Below are 17,047 nucleotides of genomic sequence, written 5' to 3'. Positions count from 1 at the left end.
AGGGGACTGTTGCGTTTTAATAACTATGCTTTTTGATAACTATAGTACCTTGGAAATCGTCTAACCACTGCGGTTGTCTATAATGCTCGGATGTTAGAACACAGGTATTTAGGAACACCACCACTATCACAAGCCAATAAAAAGCATTGGATTTTACTAGCTTTCTACACAATCTTCTGCATCGCCGATTCCATTTACGTAAATGTTGGCTGAAAAAAAAATTACTTTATTATTTCACAAGCCACGTAAAGTCATTATTAAAAACAGAAAAGCAATTTTGAAACTATTGAAAAATATGTGTGAATATCCATTAAGCAAAAATTAATCTCTTGCACATATTTTAGCTCGAAAATAGAAATGAAACAGACAAATTATCTATAATTACTGATCCTGAACGAAAAAATAATCACAAAAACAACAAGAGACCACAAGATCGCTTCTGTAGTAACATCCGTAATAAATTAGAAAAAATATTAATCATAAATACCTAATAAAAGAAAAAATATCTAGGACACTGGTCTGATGTAAGAAAAAAGTTTTGTAGAGATTGGTTGAATATTTTTCATGTTGTAGCCCTGAAACGCTTGTAAATCTTGTAGTTCTGACTATTTATTTTATGGAAACAAAGAAATAGCAAAAATAGCACAGAACAAGCTGTGACATTGTTTTTGCGAAAGGAACAATGCTCACCTTTACTAGGGATACAGAGAGGTTAGGAATGTACAATACAACAACACAGATGATCACAGATATAATTTATGTATTGGCTCACAAGAATTCACATGAAAAACTATAAAAACATAACTAGCATTATCACATAAAATTTATAACTTAAAAAAAAAATGTATTTTTTTCAGATATTGGAATTTTCATGACTTGGCAGTATTGCTCTTAATGACTTGCCAATGAATATTCATCAAATGTTGAACATGTTTCTAATGACTTGCGAATAAATTATTCAAATGTTGATTATGTTGCTAAATTGTTAAAATGTTAAGTATTTAATGACTTGTCAATACAGTTCAAATGTTAGCTAATTTACAGACTTGTCAGTACTGCTCAAATGCTGGCTAATTTTACAGACATGTCCATATCCCTCAAATGTTTTCGATAGTATACAAACTTGTGCGTATTGCTCAGTGTTGGCTTATTTCACAGACTTTGTCAAATTATGTGATTTTGATTACTGAGACACATGACTATAAACTGCTAATACTGCTGACCTTTTGTTCTGCCACCAAGACTGTACTATTTCACCATTTTCTACATCTTCTGTTTTCACTGATGCTGTATCACTATGGTTTTCTGAAAACAATGACAAAATAAAATTACACCATTGAAATCTAATTTCATAAACCTTGTGATATGAAAATAATTTCTATATCAAATCACTAAAGTGTGCAATCCATATTACCACAAAATATCAATAAACATATATTATTCCGATTGACATAAAAGTTATAATCTTATGGTGATTGCCAATTTTACAGTCATTGTCATTGAATAATGTGATAAAATTGCCCCACTTTTTGGCTCACTACTTTTGTCATTACATACATATTACACACAATATCAACTATATTATGTTTAGCAAATGATTACATTAATTATGGTATCACACCTTCTGAATATTCACACAGAATTGGGGAGGAAGATGAGTTCAATATTGGTACAATGGCATGCTAGAGTCCCTTATATGCCCCCTCCTTCCACAACCCCCTTCCCCCCTAAGCAAATCATATAAAAACAGGACTGGCAGTAGGGCCATCAGTACACACATGCTCACAAACTTCACAAGATAGGCCTTAAATTGGAAGACATTTATTTAATATGGGTGAAGGAAGTGCTCTAATAGAGAATAAAAAATCACAGAAGCTGGTTCTGACAGAGAAGGCTGGGACAAGGGCTAAAATAACTACAGAAAGATGTAAAACCCTTAGTCAACTGTACTAAATACTAATTTACATTAACAATTCAGGATAGGGTTCACAACCTCTCTAAATTTTATACAAAGACATCCCTTCTTCAACATTACCCTCCCCCCAAAATTTCCTTGAAATGTATGGAACAAAAGTCAAGGTCATGCAGGTCAAGGTCACACCAGCTGTTTGGTACAGCTGCACTCAACACTTACAGTGTCAGAGGTGCCAATGTTACTGACCTTCCATCCTACCTAGTACAGCAACCTCACATGGCTTAAAGCACCATATAGTACTGGTAGCCATCTTATTGGTTGTGTTCACACTGAAGCTCATTATTGTTTCAAATTAACAGACATTCAATTCAGACTTAACATTTACTTCTTGCCCGTTTTGAAAAATGAAAAAAGTTTCTTTCTGATCAATTTTGTGTTGAATTTCCGAGATAAAGCAGAACTTAATTGAATCGAAAAATACCAGGAAATGTTTACAGAATTATATTTTACTAATTGCCTACATTGAGTTATCACATTTACAGCTACTTAACACTGATTATGACACTTATCCTTTTACTACAATACTATTGCTTTACTTTACATTTTATGGAATTCTAAGGAAAGAAAAATTATTATCACAACTTCAGTATTGAGTTTAGCTCGAACTAAATTTCATTTGCATTAATCTCAAAGAATTTGGACCCCGAATCGTAAGATTATGGTATTAGCAGTAACTATGGTATGTATGTGAGATGTGATGGATCAACATATGTCTTATTCTGGACACTTTTGTGTAAGTCCTGCCTATTACTAGGATCATTTCATTAACTCCTGGCTAGATACCAAAACTCCCATTTACCAACAGGTGCTCATCATCAATATACTTATGCGTGTCAATAAACTGATACACATGATTATCGTAAGTCACATATACACACAAAAAAGGGCAACAAAATTAACATAAAAATACCAAAGCAACAGACAATAGGTCTGATTATTATTGTATTAATAACTGTCAGTTTACATATCAGATCAACAAAAACATAAAATGTCAATTAACAAGATTTGTTTTTAAGTTCATAGAAATCAATAGTAAATAAAACTTGACTCTTTCATCTTTATGATATTAATTTGATCAATATTGGTGCTATTGACTAAATTTGATACAAAATTTTTAAGCAGTGTGATGTAAAATGATTTTTTTTCCTTGTATGGTAGATCCGACTTGTACTAAGGTAGAGACAGTGGGCGTGGCACCTCTGATACTCACTATGACGTGGAGTAGCACCTTCCTCTCTCTCCTCCTCATTCTCGGGGTCGATATCCTCTGCCTGCGTGATCCAGTCCATATAACCACGCAAATCTTCATCCATCTGCTGCTTCTCTCGCAGTTTCTTAAAATCACCCCTAGATTTGGCTTTTTCTCTTTCCTTAGAAAATTCACTGGCAAACAAAAAACATCAAAATTATTAAGTCATTGCCTTAAAAACACACAAAGACCAGAAAACAAGGACATCTATAGTTTATGTTCTACATCTTTTTTGTGTTCTTTGTTAATGAAATATAAGAAAAGCCAGGGATAAGATAGGTTATGCCGATCTTTGAATCATAAATGGTTCAATCTTAGTTCCTAAATACATTGGATTCCAAAGTTTTAATAATTATACAACTTCTGTGGACACGAGGTTGATGAAAACTGAGACACTAAAACTCTGATGGAGACATTGGCTAAAGTGACTAGACGTTGGCTAGTGACTAGGCATTGGCTAGAGTGACTAGACTAGACATTGGCTAGAGTGACTAGACGTTGGCTAGAGTGACTAGACATTGGCTAGAGTGACTAGACGTTGGCTAGTGACTAGGCATTGGCTAGAGTGACTAGACTAGACATTGGCTAGAGTGACTAGACATTGGCTAGAGTGACTAGACATTGGCTAGAGTAACTAGACATTGGCTAGAGTGACTAGTAATTGGCTAAAGTGACTAGACATTGGCTAGAGTGACTAGACATTGGCTAGAGTAACTAGACATTGGCTAGAGTGACTAGTAATTGGCTAAAGTGACTAGACATTGGCTAGAGTGACTAGACATTGGCTAGAGTAACTAGACATTGGCTAGAGTGACTAGTAATTGGCTAAAGTGACTAGACATTGGCTAGAGTGACTCGACGTTGGCTAGAGTGACTGGACGTTGGCTAGAGTGACTAGACAATGGCTAGAGTGACTGGACGTTGGCTAGAGTGACTAGACATTGGCTAGAGTGACTAGACATTTTACATTTTACTTACATAATGATGATGTGTGACCAGTATGAGATTGGGATATTTAGTTATTTTACTTGACTTACACAAAATGTGTAAGGTCTTAATCTTTAAATACCTACTACATGTAAAACATCAGATATATCGGGAGTCCTTTGACCTTTATATGCTTTACTAGATGTAAAACATCTAACGTATAGGGTGACCTTTGACCCCCCTAATGTAAAACATTGCATGTGTATAGTCTACTTTGGCATTTGCAGTTTTCCACTTGATGTACTGGATCTATCGAAAAGTGGTACATAGAATCCCACAAGACTAATGAAATTAATATAAATCAGCTGACAGAGAAATCTGGGGTTCAAAAATTTGTTTAACTTAATCAAAATCCATACTCGCTATGTTCATGGGAAGGATGATTGCAAATAACAAGAGAGGCAAACTTATATCCCTGGAACACTGTCATCTGGTGTTAGGGTAGTCTACATCATGTACTTGTGATAATGGCAAGCAATATTTTTCCAGGATCATGTAACTGTTGTCATAAGTTGTGGTTGACCTTTGAGGTGGAGCCAGAATCCTAGAATCTGTTAGTGTTGACACATCACAAACCTATGGTAATCTTGCACCACTTAATTATTGATCAACACCGAAAGACTATTAAGGAGCAGCCTAGTCAATATTGACAGAAGTGTACCATTGTCTGGGGAAAGCAATAGGCACACGAGGTATTTCACATCCTGTTTACTTAGTCAATTGACTTTTAACATATGACAAACCATTAGGTCTAGAGCAAAGTTTTACTCCTGTCTTCAAATAGAAACCAGATTTATCATGTTTGTCTTTTTTTTTTCTTGTCCTTCCGAATCTTGACCATAAAGCTTCCTTTATGATTTCAGTATAACTTTCGCAAAGATTATTTACAAAAAGCAGCTCATTGTTGTGAAATAAATTAGAAATAGGATCTAACTCACTTCAGATACATTGCATCTATAAACTGGTCTTACACTTCAAAGAATGTGCAAGTCAGACTTTAAGGAAACATTGGAAAATGTGGCCTGTGCATTAGTGAAGGTCAAAATACAAAGAAAAGATAATATATCTGTTGTGTATTTTTGTTTGTTTTGTTTTCGGGGTTTTTTTTCTTTTTAACCAAGATTTCACATATTGTGGGTGCTTTGAATATAGATTAAGATGGAAGGAATTTCATATAAGATGCCAACAAAAACTATTTGATATACAAGTCTTTGGGATCTAATAACATTGTATAACAAAGTAGACAATTCAGTAGATGTCCAATCACTTACCCACTGAGTACACCTAAGACTAAGTTAAGTACAAAAAAAGATCCTATGATGATTAATGTGATGAAATATGTCCATGGCCATGCGCTGCCCACTGCATCGTTGATCTGTAAAACAAACATCAATGTTATTCAAAATACTATAGTTTGCCTGCATATAGCTATATTCTGATCGGTATACCTTACCATTTAGCCTATCACGACATTCTCATGTATATAGCAATACTTAAAGATGAACAAAGGATCTAGAATATCTATCTAATTGTAGGCGTATGTGGTCATATCTATCCTGTTATGAACCCAGGGGCCAACATAAACATATATTAGAGTGTTAGATGAGGAAAAGGCAAAAGTAGGTTGGAAAAACTAATCATAATTGTATTTTTTGGCAATGAGATATAACTAATCCTAGCCCATGAAGCATTCTTTGATGCTTTTATATAGGCTAAAATTTATTTCATAAATCATGTTATAGCTTGTTTGATATGTAGAACATTCTTTCTGTACCTTTTGATGTTGATCATAATTATATTTTAAATGATTCTGACTATTTTGTCTATTTGTATATTTCTAGAAAGCCTAAAATACAGCATGGAATATTGATAATGTAGTCTGGGTTTGTCCTTTATAGTAAGAGGACATGCTAATTATCATCAATATTTTAATACACTGGTTGAGTATACCTGGTGAAAGGGTTGTGCTAGTCTTGGGAGTACAACAGAACTTGCACTTGTAGCAGGTAATCATTGTAGACAAGTCTGTACAAAGTCCCCACGTACAGGGTTAAACTCCACCCCAGAGACTGACAGGGGAGTGACAGTCACATTAAACCTATTGTCTGAATCCTAATTAACATAACTTGGTGTTAAAAACTACGTTACTGCTGCAGAATACACATATAAATTAACTATTACTGACAGCTTACTCATGTCAATTAACTATTACTGACTTTTTTCATTTTGTAATTGACAATTTTTTCATATACAGGTGAGTTCACTGTGCCAAAAGAAGTCCTTCAGAACAATTTAAATGACTGACAGGGATCTGTCATTATTTTGTGAATTTTCAATCCTTTATTCCCTTGAGTATACAAGTTTATTCCAGTAATCCAGATACTTTGCACTATCTCTATAAGGACGAAACGTTTAACCTTATAAGGATGAAATGCTTAACCATATAAGGATGAAACGCTTAACCTTATAAGGATGAAACATTTAACCTTATAAGGACGAAATGTTTAACTTTATAAGGATGAAACGTTTAACCTTATAAGGATGAAACGTTTAACCTTATAAGGATGAAACGTTTAACCTTATAAGGACGAAACGTTTAACGGTATAAGGATGAAACGTTTAACCTATCTTTGTTTACTAATCATTTTGACAACTGCATTCATATTACCAAAAGTAAAATAAAATTTAAAAAAAAAAACAGTTACAATTTCAGTTTTGAGATTTATATTAAAAATGATAAACCAGTTCAAGTAATTGAAACTTCTTGTTATTCCAAACATGTATTTGCTATTCAAAGATATTAATACATTTAATTCTTGTTAAGTGGGTGAGTATCAATTGTTTAAACAAACATGATACCCATTTATCCCAGTATACTACTGGTCCCAGATGGTCAAGGGTCTCTAGATTTTATAGGTGTTTAAATCATTTTAAAACATTTGACTCTCGAGACCTTGAAAGAGGGTCAAAGTAATCATTTCAACAAATTTGGTAGTCCTTCATTCGAGTATGACACTGGGTCAATATCAGTACCCTGCACTTTACAGGACAAACGACTGATGTCACACACTGTAAGCTTAGATGTAATCATAATATTCCAATCTGTTATTGCCAATTATTTCTTTGGAGATAAAAACTAAAAATGCCAAAAGCTAGTTCCCTTTAATATATTCAGAAGTACAGTATTTAACCAAATACAATGTAGTGCAGCTGATGTAATACCTAGATTTGGTCCACATATCAGAAAAATTAGCAGCACTGATGTGTTTTATACTTACATCATACAATACATCAGTCCATCCCTCTAATGTTATGCACTGGAATACAGTTAACATGGCCAGACCAAAGTTATCAAAGTTTGTTATACCATCATTTGGCCCCGCCCAGTACTTGCGACACTCCTGGGTGGCATTTTCACACTGGAACCCCTTACCATCCTCAGAACACGGATGAGGGGTTTCAAATGCTATGTTACCTGCAAACAGAAATTAGAAATAGTTACTGTAACCACTATAATGGAAAAGTAATCCCTCCACTGTAAAATGTAGAGAAAGACCAACATTGTAATGTAGGTTTTAATACAGGTTAATATCAAGTAGAAACAGATTTTAATTAATATCAATATTTCAACAAAATCAAATTTTCCTTGGATACCATTGTAAACTATGTGGTCACTATAGAAAGGTTTACATAGATTGTGAAATGGGAGTGATCACTACTGATAGGTGATAAAATGGAATGGATGTGGTCACTAGGTACAGGTTTACTGCATGGCCAAATGGGAATGATCACTGTAGGCAGGTGTACTGTTAATGGTATAGAAGGTCATCGTAGACAGATCTGCTGTATATAAGAATACTATCTGCAGACTGCAATTAATTTTTTTCTTTGAGATTGTGTTTTCTATGAGGCAGTGTTACATGTTGCGGAGTTAATGTTATGCAATACAGACATTGTACAGTACCTTCAATTCTACATTGAGACCATGATGATACTAGACACAGGAAAACACACAGATAAACAACATTGCTGGGAATCAGGACCCCTCTAACACAACAAATGTTTTTACCTTGACTGAACAAGAATCTCTCACTACCTGCAATAATGCTACTTATCTGCTGAGAATTAAAACTGCAGCGATCCAATTATTATACCAGCCTGGGGTGGGAAATTCCCAGCTATTACTGGCTGGCAACGGCTGTGTTGGGTTTTGCACAATTACAACACGTGGTTAACCTGCCAGTCTAACATTAATGTTGGTAGACAGAGGACAGACAATTTTTCTCCAATGTCCAACATTCAGTGGTTGTGTAAACCAAGTCTGCAATGACATGTACAACCCTATGACAAGAGAGAGTTTCTCTATATGTCCACGATTTAGCAATGACATGTACAACCCTTTGACAAGAGACAGTTTCTCTATATGTCAACCATGTAGCAATGACATGTACAACCCTATGACAAGTGAGAGTTTCTCTATATGTCCACGACTTAGCAATGACATGTACAATCCTTTGACAAGTGACAGTTTCTTTAAATGTCCACCATTTAGCAATGACAAGTACAACCCTATGACAAGAGACAGTTTCTCTAAATGTCCACGATTCCGTAATGACATGTACAACCCTATGACAGGAGACAGTTTCTCTATATGTCCACATTTCAGTAATAACATGTACATTCCTATAACAGGAGACAGTTTCTTTAAATGTCCACCATGTAGCAATGACACATTACAACCCTATAAAAGGAGACAGTTTCTCTAAATGTCCATGATTCAGTGATGACATGTACAACCCTATAACAGGAGACAGTTTCTCTAAATGTCCACGATTCAGCGATGCTAACCCAGGCAGTGATGACTCAGCACAATTCTGCTCTGACTGCTGAATTTGTGTGCAGCAGCTAAATCTGATTTCCATGACCTAATTCCAGCATTTTCTGCTACAATGTATGATACTTTTTCAATGCCATTTCCACATGTTGCTGTGTATTGCTTGTGGGATTTTTTTTCAGCTATCAGACTCATATACAACGGCAATATTGAAAAAGATAGCTTATATCGTGTGGTAAAACCGTTAGAGTTTACTGAATCAATCTGAACTCCAACAATCTATTTTGACTGATATCGTAAAATCAAATTGTGGCTATGTTAGTTCTTCAGCCAGTTTTTAATAAATTACTGTAATCAGTCAGAAATTCCCAAACTCAAAAAGCAAACACTTGAATCTATTAGAACAAAGAGTACTAACTCTGTTTACAGTATCCAATTTAAAAATGACTATCTCTGATCAGAATATGTAATGTCCAGCAAGACACGATTACAAATCAAAGGACACCAACTCCGCTGATGGTGCCTGAGATCTGGTTAAATAATGCCATTCCTTTATGCCAAGATGTACATGGCATATACAACAGACAAATGGGCATAGAGACTGACTAACTGACATAATGCAAGCCTTTGGCCGTTTCCAGTATTAAAGGTAGAGGATTTTAATTGTCTACCAATGTCTGGGGAACTTTGTTTACTGTTATACTTTCTGTCTGTACCTTATAAACTTGTTTGTATACATCCTACTTAGTTGAAGCTGATATCAGAAATTACAAAGATATAATTGGAGGCGGTCAGAATGAATTGTAGTCTACTTTGGCACAGTGGGTATACCCATTTATTATCATACCAGAAATGAAGGTTTGATTCGTGTGTCAGGGCACTCAACAGACCCTGTTTTTGCAGTTCCAATGCGTGTAGTGAATCAATTCCATAATAACTCAACAATGTCTTTGCCAAAAAGTTAACATAACAGCAACAGTTGTATTTGGTCCTGTTTTTAACATGTTATCTCTACCAAAATGAGCTGTGATGTAGGATATCATGCTTATAAAGATGTGGGCCCATATTCAATATGGTCATGCATGTCTTACTATCACGATTTACTATTCTTATCCTACATGATGGTGTTACAGGGAATGCCAAGCCTTCTGCCCTGAAGTGATTGATCTGTTATCTGTAGAAAGACAAATGTAAAATTGTAAAGGGCATCCAGATACACCAACTATCTCCCACCACTTGCGATGGCATGAGCCATCAGGGAGCAACTGATTACATTACATTGACATTAATTATGCATGTGCTTCCCTTGTGTTGATACAAGGTTTCAGTTACTGATAAAAAAAAACGTACACACAGAACAACATAATCTCGTTGTCATAACGGAGTCCACTGAATCGCAAGCTACACTTTAATTCTAAATGACAACCCTTATTTGTTTGGAATAGAAGGCTTGCAGAAAAAAAAATGTGTGCAAGTTACACAGTGATCTGGCGAACTTTGGCAGTCAGCAACAAGGCCGAGTGTGCCTATAAATCAGTACCTTCAATGCCAATACATGTAACAGTCTTTATTATACAACACCAGTGTGAAAGTGATAGAAGTGTAAGCATTGGTATTGATTACCAAAGAGAAATCATCAAGATATCCATTTTCTCTCAAGCTTTTAAATGCCAGGAGTTAAGACTGAATCAGTGTAGACCAACGTATATCACAACTGAGTTAGGTAAGATTGGAAGGAGGAGATTACAAACACCAACAATTTTTGATTAAACAGATAACCATCCATAGCCATACCTATAAACCCCAGACTTGTCTACACATCAGAAGTATCTACATTCACGGCTGTATACCATTAGAACTGTCTACATTCATGGCTGTATACCATCAGAACTGTCTACATTCATGGCTGTATACCATCAGAACTGTCTACATTCATGGCTGTATACCATCAGAACTGTCTACATTCATGGCTGTATACCATCAGAAGTATCTACATTCATGGCTGTATACCATTAGAAGTATCTACATTCATGACTGTATACCATTAGAAGTGTCTACATTCATGGCTGTATACCATTAGAAGTGTCTACATTCATGGCTGTATACCATTAGAAGTGTCTACATTCATGGCTGTATACCATCAGAAGTGTCTACATTCATGGCTGTATACCATCAGAAGTATCAACATTTATGACTGTGTACCATCAGAAGTATCTACATTCATGACTGTTTACCATCAGAAGTGTCTACATTCGTGGCTACATACCATCAGAAGTGTCTACATTCATGGCTGTATACCATCAGAAGTGTCTTCATTCACATACACACAGATTTCAGGTTAGGTTATCAAGACTGATTATGACTGCAATGACTTTCAAGAGAGTATTTGACCATAGTTGACTTGACCATCAAGAGTGTGTATAACCATGACTATATTATCTTGTATGTGGGTATGTGACCATTACCTTCAAGCACCATGAAGAGCAAACGGTTTTATATTCAAACACAGTAATAACAACAATTGATGTTATGGATAAATGAGTCCCTATCAGGTATCAACCATTTTGTCCATGCTTAATCATATGATATGAATGTAGATCTCTGTAACTACAGCAGAACATCTAAAGAAACATGTGGCAGCATCTGTCGCAATACAATGCAGAAATTTGTATGAAATCTAATTAATAAGAATACAAACCAATTTACACAACAGGTTGCTGTAGCGGGACTGTAAGCTGTCACTTAACTTTACATTGATCAAACAGGAGGAAGACATCTCTATACATATTATGTAGAGGTCTGAAACATGTAGGACTCAATATGCTGTCGTAGGTACTGTATCAAAAAAAGCACAAGATAACTTACCTGTGGGTCTACCAAAACTAGTAAGAGGTAACAAGGAATTTACTGACATATGCCTCTATCAAGGCTGATAGAAAGCAACTTACCTGTGTCTCTATCAAAACAGGTAGAATGCAACGTCCCTGAGAAGAGCTCCAAGCCTATGATAGCATATATGATGATAACAAATATGACAAGTAGGGCGATATGTAGCAAAGGCACCATTGCACGCAGGATGGCATTTAGAACAACTTGTAAACCTGTAATACAAAATTGCATATTTGTGAGAGCTAGTTCATGGAGATAGACCTATGTCCCATCTGAAGACAATGAGATATCAGCAAGAGCTATCACAAATTTGGTTTCATAAAATCTCGGTGAATTTTACACAACCAAGTTTGTATAGAAAATAAAAATGAACAAATCACTGAAAATCTACATTTACATTTTTTGAATACATATTACTTATATGAAACAAAAAAGGAGCTTATTTGAAATATTTATATGTTGTAGTACATAGTGAACAAGCAAGCTTGATTACAATGAATAATCAGTGTGTGATATATACATACAAAAGCATGGCTTGTGATGATAAATGCTTTAAAACATCTTTCTACTATCAAGGATTTTATTTTGGCAATTGTAAAAAATATGAGTTTACTTTGAACTGTATTACATGCACTTTATTTTTTAATGTGAATTATTTCATCAGTGCACTGCTCTTTTTTAAATCTTAGTTGCAGTAATAAAAAGTATCTATTGCTTAAGTAGAAGCATGCGGTAAAAAGAAATAGAAAACATCAGTGTGAAATTTATTTCACAAAATCTGAACTACTGATGAAAATGCATCATCTTAAGCAACAAAAATATTGAACTAGGTAATGCTGAATTTACAATATTAATTCCGCAATCAAGATTTCTCTGCGATGTTTTTTTCTTTTTTCTGTTTTGCAGCAATATTCATTCATTTTTTAAGAGAAAAAATCCTGTTAATTTGAAACATGCCTGAACTATTATGGAGAAAGTCCTTCATGAAAACTTCTAAGTAGTATGCCTAATACCTCCTTGCTAAAAAATTCTCAGTCTGAAACCTACTTAACCGAGAAAGAAGTTTTCCTTGCTAGGACTTAAAGTTCTTTACTGTTTACCCATGTGTGTAACCCTCCATTCTAAGACCAACAAACTACTAAAGCTAACATAAGAAAATACTCTACTCTTAAGCCAACAGCCTAATGTAACTTTACTGTGCGGAAAATACCCCTTTATTCTCAGACCAACAGCCTTTTTGGCTTTAGTGAAGTGCTTATGCTAAGATAAGATAATTCTCTACTCTGAGGCCATCAGTTTGATAAATTTTCTTCGAGCTAAAAAAAAACCCTCTATTTCGTAGAAAACAAACTAATATCCTCTAACCACCAAAGAAACCCCCCGTTCTTCAGCCACAGAACCACTAAAATTATCATACAAAAAATTACGGACTCGCAGATGAAGGATGCTTCAATGATTTGCTATCTAAAACCAGAACTTTTCTCTCTTTTAACTTACACGAATACGATCCAGAATCATTTTGCTTGTTCAACATGAATCAAAAGCAGTTGGCTTTACTGGTGTACATAAGCATTACCATAAAGCTTATAATAACATATGCAAATACAAGGCAGTGTATCTGTCAATCAAGGTTGCCATTCCAATTTTCTGTTTTCAGAAAATGCTTCCCAATTAATACTGTAACAGGATTTTTTTTTTTTTTTTTTACCAATAAATGTTTTTTTTTTTTTTTTTGTTTCCAAAGATCATTACCAAACCTTATGGCCATCCTCCAAGGCAGATTTCACTGATGTCTTGTTTCAAAATCAAATTTCACACATCATCCAATAACACAATACTACAAAAATAAATTGTTCACAACACATCAATTACTAACACACAACACATTTCTTTATCAAAATTATGACAAAATCATTGGACTTAATTTGGTGAGTTTTATGTAAAAAAAAAAAAAGAGTATCTTTTCAATTAAATCGAGAATTCTGTTAATCGAATAAATACACATACAAATACATTAGACATGCAATATTCATTGAAAAAAGATTGTTGTTTTTTTTTTCTCAATAAATGTGCATATTAGATTTTAATATAACAAATTTTGTCACCACCACATATAGAGAAACAACATAGTTACAACAGTGTTACAACTATACAGGCTTATAAAGGTTACCCTTTAACATTAGAACGGGAATTAATAGCAAACTCTCATTCCATGCAAGGTACATAAGCATTTACATTGTGCACATCAACACAATATCAATGTATAACAGGAAGAGTGACATATAAAACCAAACATATCATTGCTACTCAAATCAAGAATGCTTCTGATTAAGGCATTGGTAGATATTAGCATGAACAACCCTATATCTGTTCTCTAGTTTACACATACGAACTTGATAACCTGATAAAAATCGGATGATCCTAAATGGTTTGGCGATCAAATCTATCCTTGCTTGTAACCATCAATTATTTCCCTATCACATTAAGGAGCTCTGAGTCTCATTGCTGCCAAGACCATCAAGATCTCTCGCATTTTCACAATGGACACATCTGCCATTATACAAGGGCTGTCTGTATGGCTTTTCAAAATTCACCTGAATATCTCCAATAAAAAATCACTGACATGTTATGTGCCAAAACATGAAATTTTTATTTAACATGATAAGAAACATACAATATAAAAAAACAATTTTACAAGACATTTCTTTTATTCATCATATAATAAATGCAAATTGGAAAAATAGAAATAGATTTTAGTCAAAAAAATTCAAAAAAGCTAATAAATATCAATAAATATGTATGTTGTGTTCCTCTATGTGTTAAGATGGGACAACGGCTGAGGTGGGTTTATACCCGAGAAATATTCCTTGAGCAGAAGAGACCATAATGAAACTCAGCAAAGGTCAGACGAGAAATCTTTACATACTGGAAATGGCAAAACAATGAACGTATTTGAAAAAAAACAGAAATCCTATCTTGGGACACATTTTTGATAATGCAAAAAGAACCATTGAGAACAAAGTGTTATTTAGCAAAAAAAAAGGGGGATACGTCTCTAGAATCCACTGATTCTGGAAATTAGGAAACAACAGATCCAGTCAGGACTGAAACGAACATGTTCTGTAGATAACTATAGATATGTTTGGGGATAAGAACTGATGAGTACATGAAGAGACTATCAATGGGAAGACATCAACATGTTCACAGCCAGAAGTTAACAGATAAAGACCTCTCTAAGTGTAGCTATAGTGAATGTTAAAACAGATGGTTACGATACGGCAGGAAGGCTCAGCACCCATAGGTCAATGATGCATGAAACATCCCTACTGTTCCCAGGATCCAAACTACATTGCTAGCCATACAAATTGAAGAAAATAAGAACTCCGTCAATGAAATGGTTCATTCATACAAGTCTCAACTCAGTTGATCAGTCCAAAAATGTAACGTTAAGTCTAAATGACAAAAACGTAATGTCATAATACCTACAAGAAGTTCTTATCAATATCTGTAAACTAAAAAACTTTTAGGGATTCAGTTGAATATGATTAAAGGTCTTCTATGACCTTGACCTTTGAACTGAATGAACCAACATCAAACATGTACCTTCTGTCTGATTATGTACAAAAGTTGGTATGTAGAGATGTATTGTACTGATTGTCAGTCTCTAACAAAAGATCTTATTACCTGTGTTTGTTTATAAGGTCTTTAATGTCATTTATGTCAGTTTGTAGTCCAAAGCTCATGTTGAAGCAGTGCCAAAGGAACTTGTCACAAAGCTACATTACAGTCACATCACTGGGAACACTCTCAAGGAAAATGTGCTAGATGCAGAGGGGTAAAACAAAAAAAAGCGGGTATTGAAGCGAACTAGTAGGGACTGTCTTGTGATTACTGCTTCTGTTGAAACCAGCCATTGTAAACAGAAAAGGAAAATACCTTTATGCAGTCATCTGCAGGTTTCATCATTTTGAAACAGGTGTATGAGTGTATATGTATATTAACCTATCTTTGGACAATGGTCTGTGGTTCCTTGTATAAGTGTATGTCCATCATCAGGTAAATGTGTGCTAAATGATGGCTCCATGGACTGCTGTAATGTTTGAATATGTTGACTTATAGAAAAGTTCATAGTTTGATGTGAACGTGTGTGCTTAACACCACAGTAAGCTAAGGGGCCGACACATAACCTCTCAAAGTCAGGGAATAAGATTGGGACACTGACTATCAAAGACAGGAAATAAGATTGGGACACTGACTATCGAAGTCAGGAAAAAGGATTAGGACACTGACTATCAAAGTCAGAAAATAAGCTAAGGACATTGACTATCAAAACCAAATGATAAGCTCAGGACATCAATTATTAAAGTCAGGGAATAAGCATAGGACATTGATTATCAAAGTCATGAAATAAGCTTAGTACACTGATGATAGAAGTCAGGGAATAAGCTTTGAACATTTGACTAACAAAGTCAGGGAATAAGCTTAGGATGTTGATCATCTAAGTCATTGAATAAGCTTAAGACATTAACTATCGAAGTCAGGAAATATGCTTAGGATGTTGACTATCGAAGTCAGGAAATATGCTTAGGATGTTGACTATCAAAGTCAGGAAATATGCTTAGGATGTTGACTATCAAAGTCAGGAAATAAGCTTAGGATGTTGACTATCAAAGTCAGGAAATAAGCTTAGGATGTTGACTATCAAAGTCAGGAAATAAGCTTAGGATGTTGACTATCAAAGTCAGGAAATAAGCTTAGGATGTTGACTATCAAAGTCAGGAAATAAGCTTAGGATGTTGACTATCAAAGTCAGGAAATAAGCTTAGGATGTTGACTATCAAAGTCAGGAAATAAGCTTAGGATGTTGACTATCAAAGTCAGGAAATAAGCTTAGGATGTTGACTATCAAAGTCTTGGAATATGCTTTGGACATTGACTATCAAAGCTAGGAAATAAGTCTATGACATTGATCTTTGAAGTCTGGGAATAAGCTTAAGACAATGATTGTCCAAGTCAGGGAATAAGCTTAGGACAATGATAACCAAAGCTAGGGAATAAGCCTTAAACATTGATTATCGAAGTCAGGGAATAAGCTTAGGACAATGATAACCAA

The 17,047-nt window shown here is 34.8% G+C and overlaps 1 protein-coding gene across 1 annotated transcript in view; it reads right to left on the bottom strand.

Moving 5' to 3' along the window:
* LOC132558635 (muscle calcium channel subunit alpha-1-like) overlaps positions 1–17,047 on the bottom strand; it is a 103,302-nt gene that overhangs the window by 41,947 nt on the left and 44,308 nt on the right. The window contains exons 5-10 of the mRNA XM_060223234.1: positions 11,994–12,146; positions 7,490–7,686; positions 5,483–5,586; positions 3,204–3,358; positions 1,224–1,305; positions 49–209 (exon numbers count right to left, since the gene is read on the bottom strand). Coding sequence (XP_060079217.1) covers positions 49–209; positions 1,224–1,305; positions 3,204–3,358; positions 5,483–5,586; positions 7,490–7,686; positions 11,994–12,146 — 852 coding nt within the window. The remainder of the gene's footprint in view (positions 1–48; positions 210–1,223; positions 1,306–3,203; positions 3,359–5,482; positions 5,587–7,489; positions 7,687–11,993; positions 12,147–17,047) is intronic.

The sequence above is a fragment of the Ylistrum balloti genome, unplaced genomic scaffold (assembly GCF_031769215.1).
Source record: "Ylistrum balloti isolate Yb309-2 unplaced genomic scaffold, AGI_CSIRO_Ybal_v1 Utg370800, whole genome shotgun sequence".
In the NCBI taxonomy this organism is placed as follows: Eukaryota; Metazoa; Mollusca; class Bivalvia; order Pectinida; family Pectinidae; genus Ylistrum; species Ylistrum balloti.
Note: the sequence above shows the minus strand (reverse complement) of the source record. Positions and strands in the feature narration are given on the sequence as shown.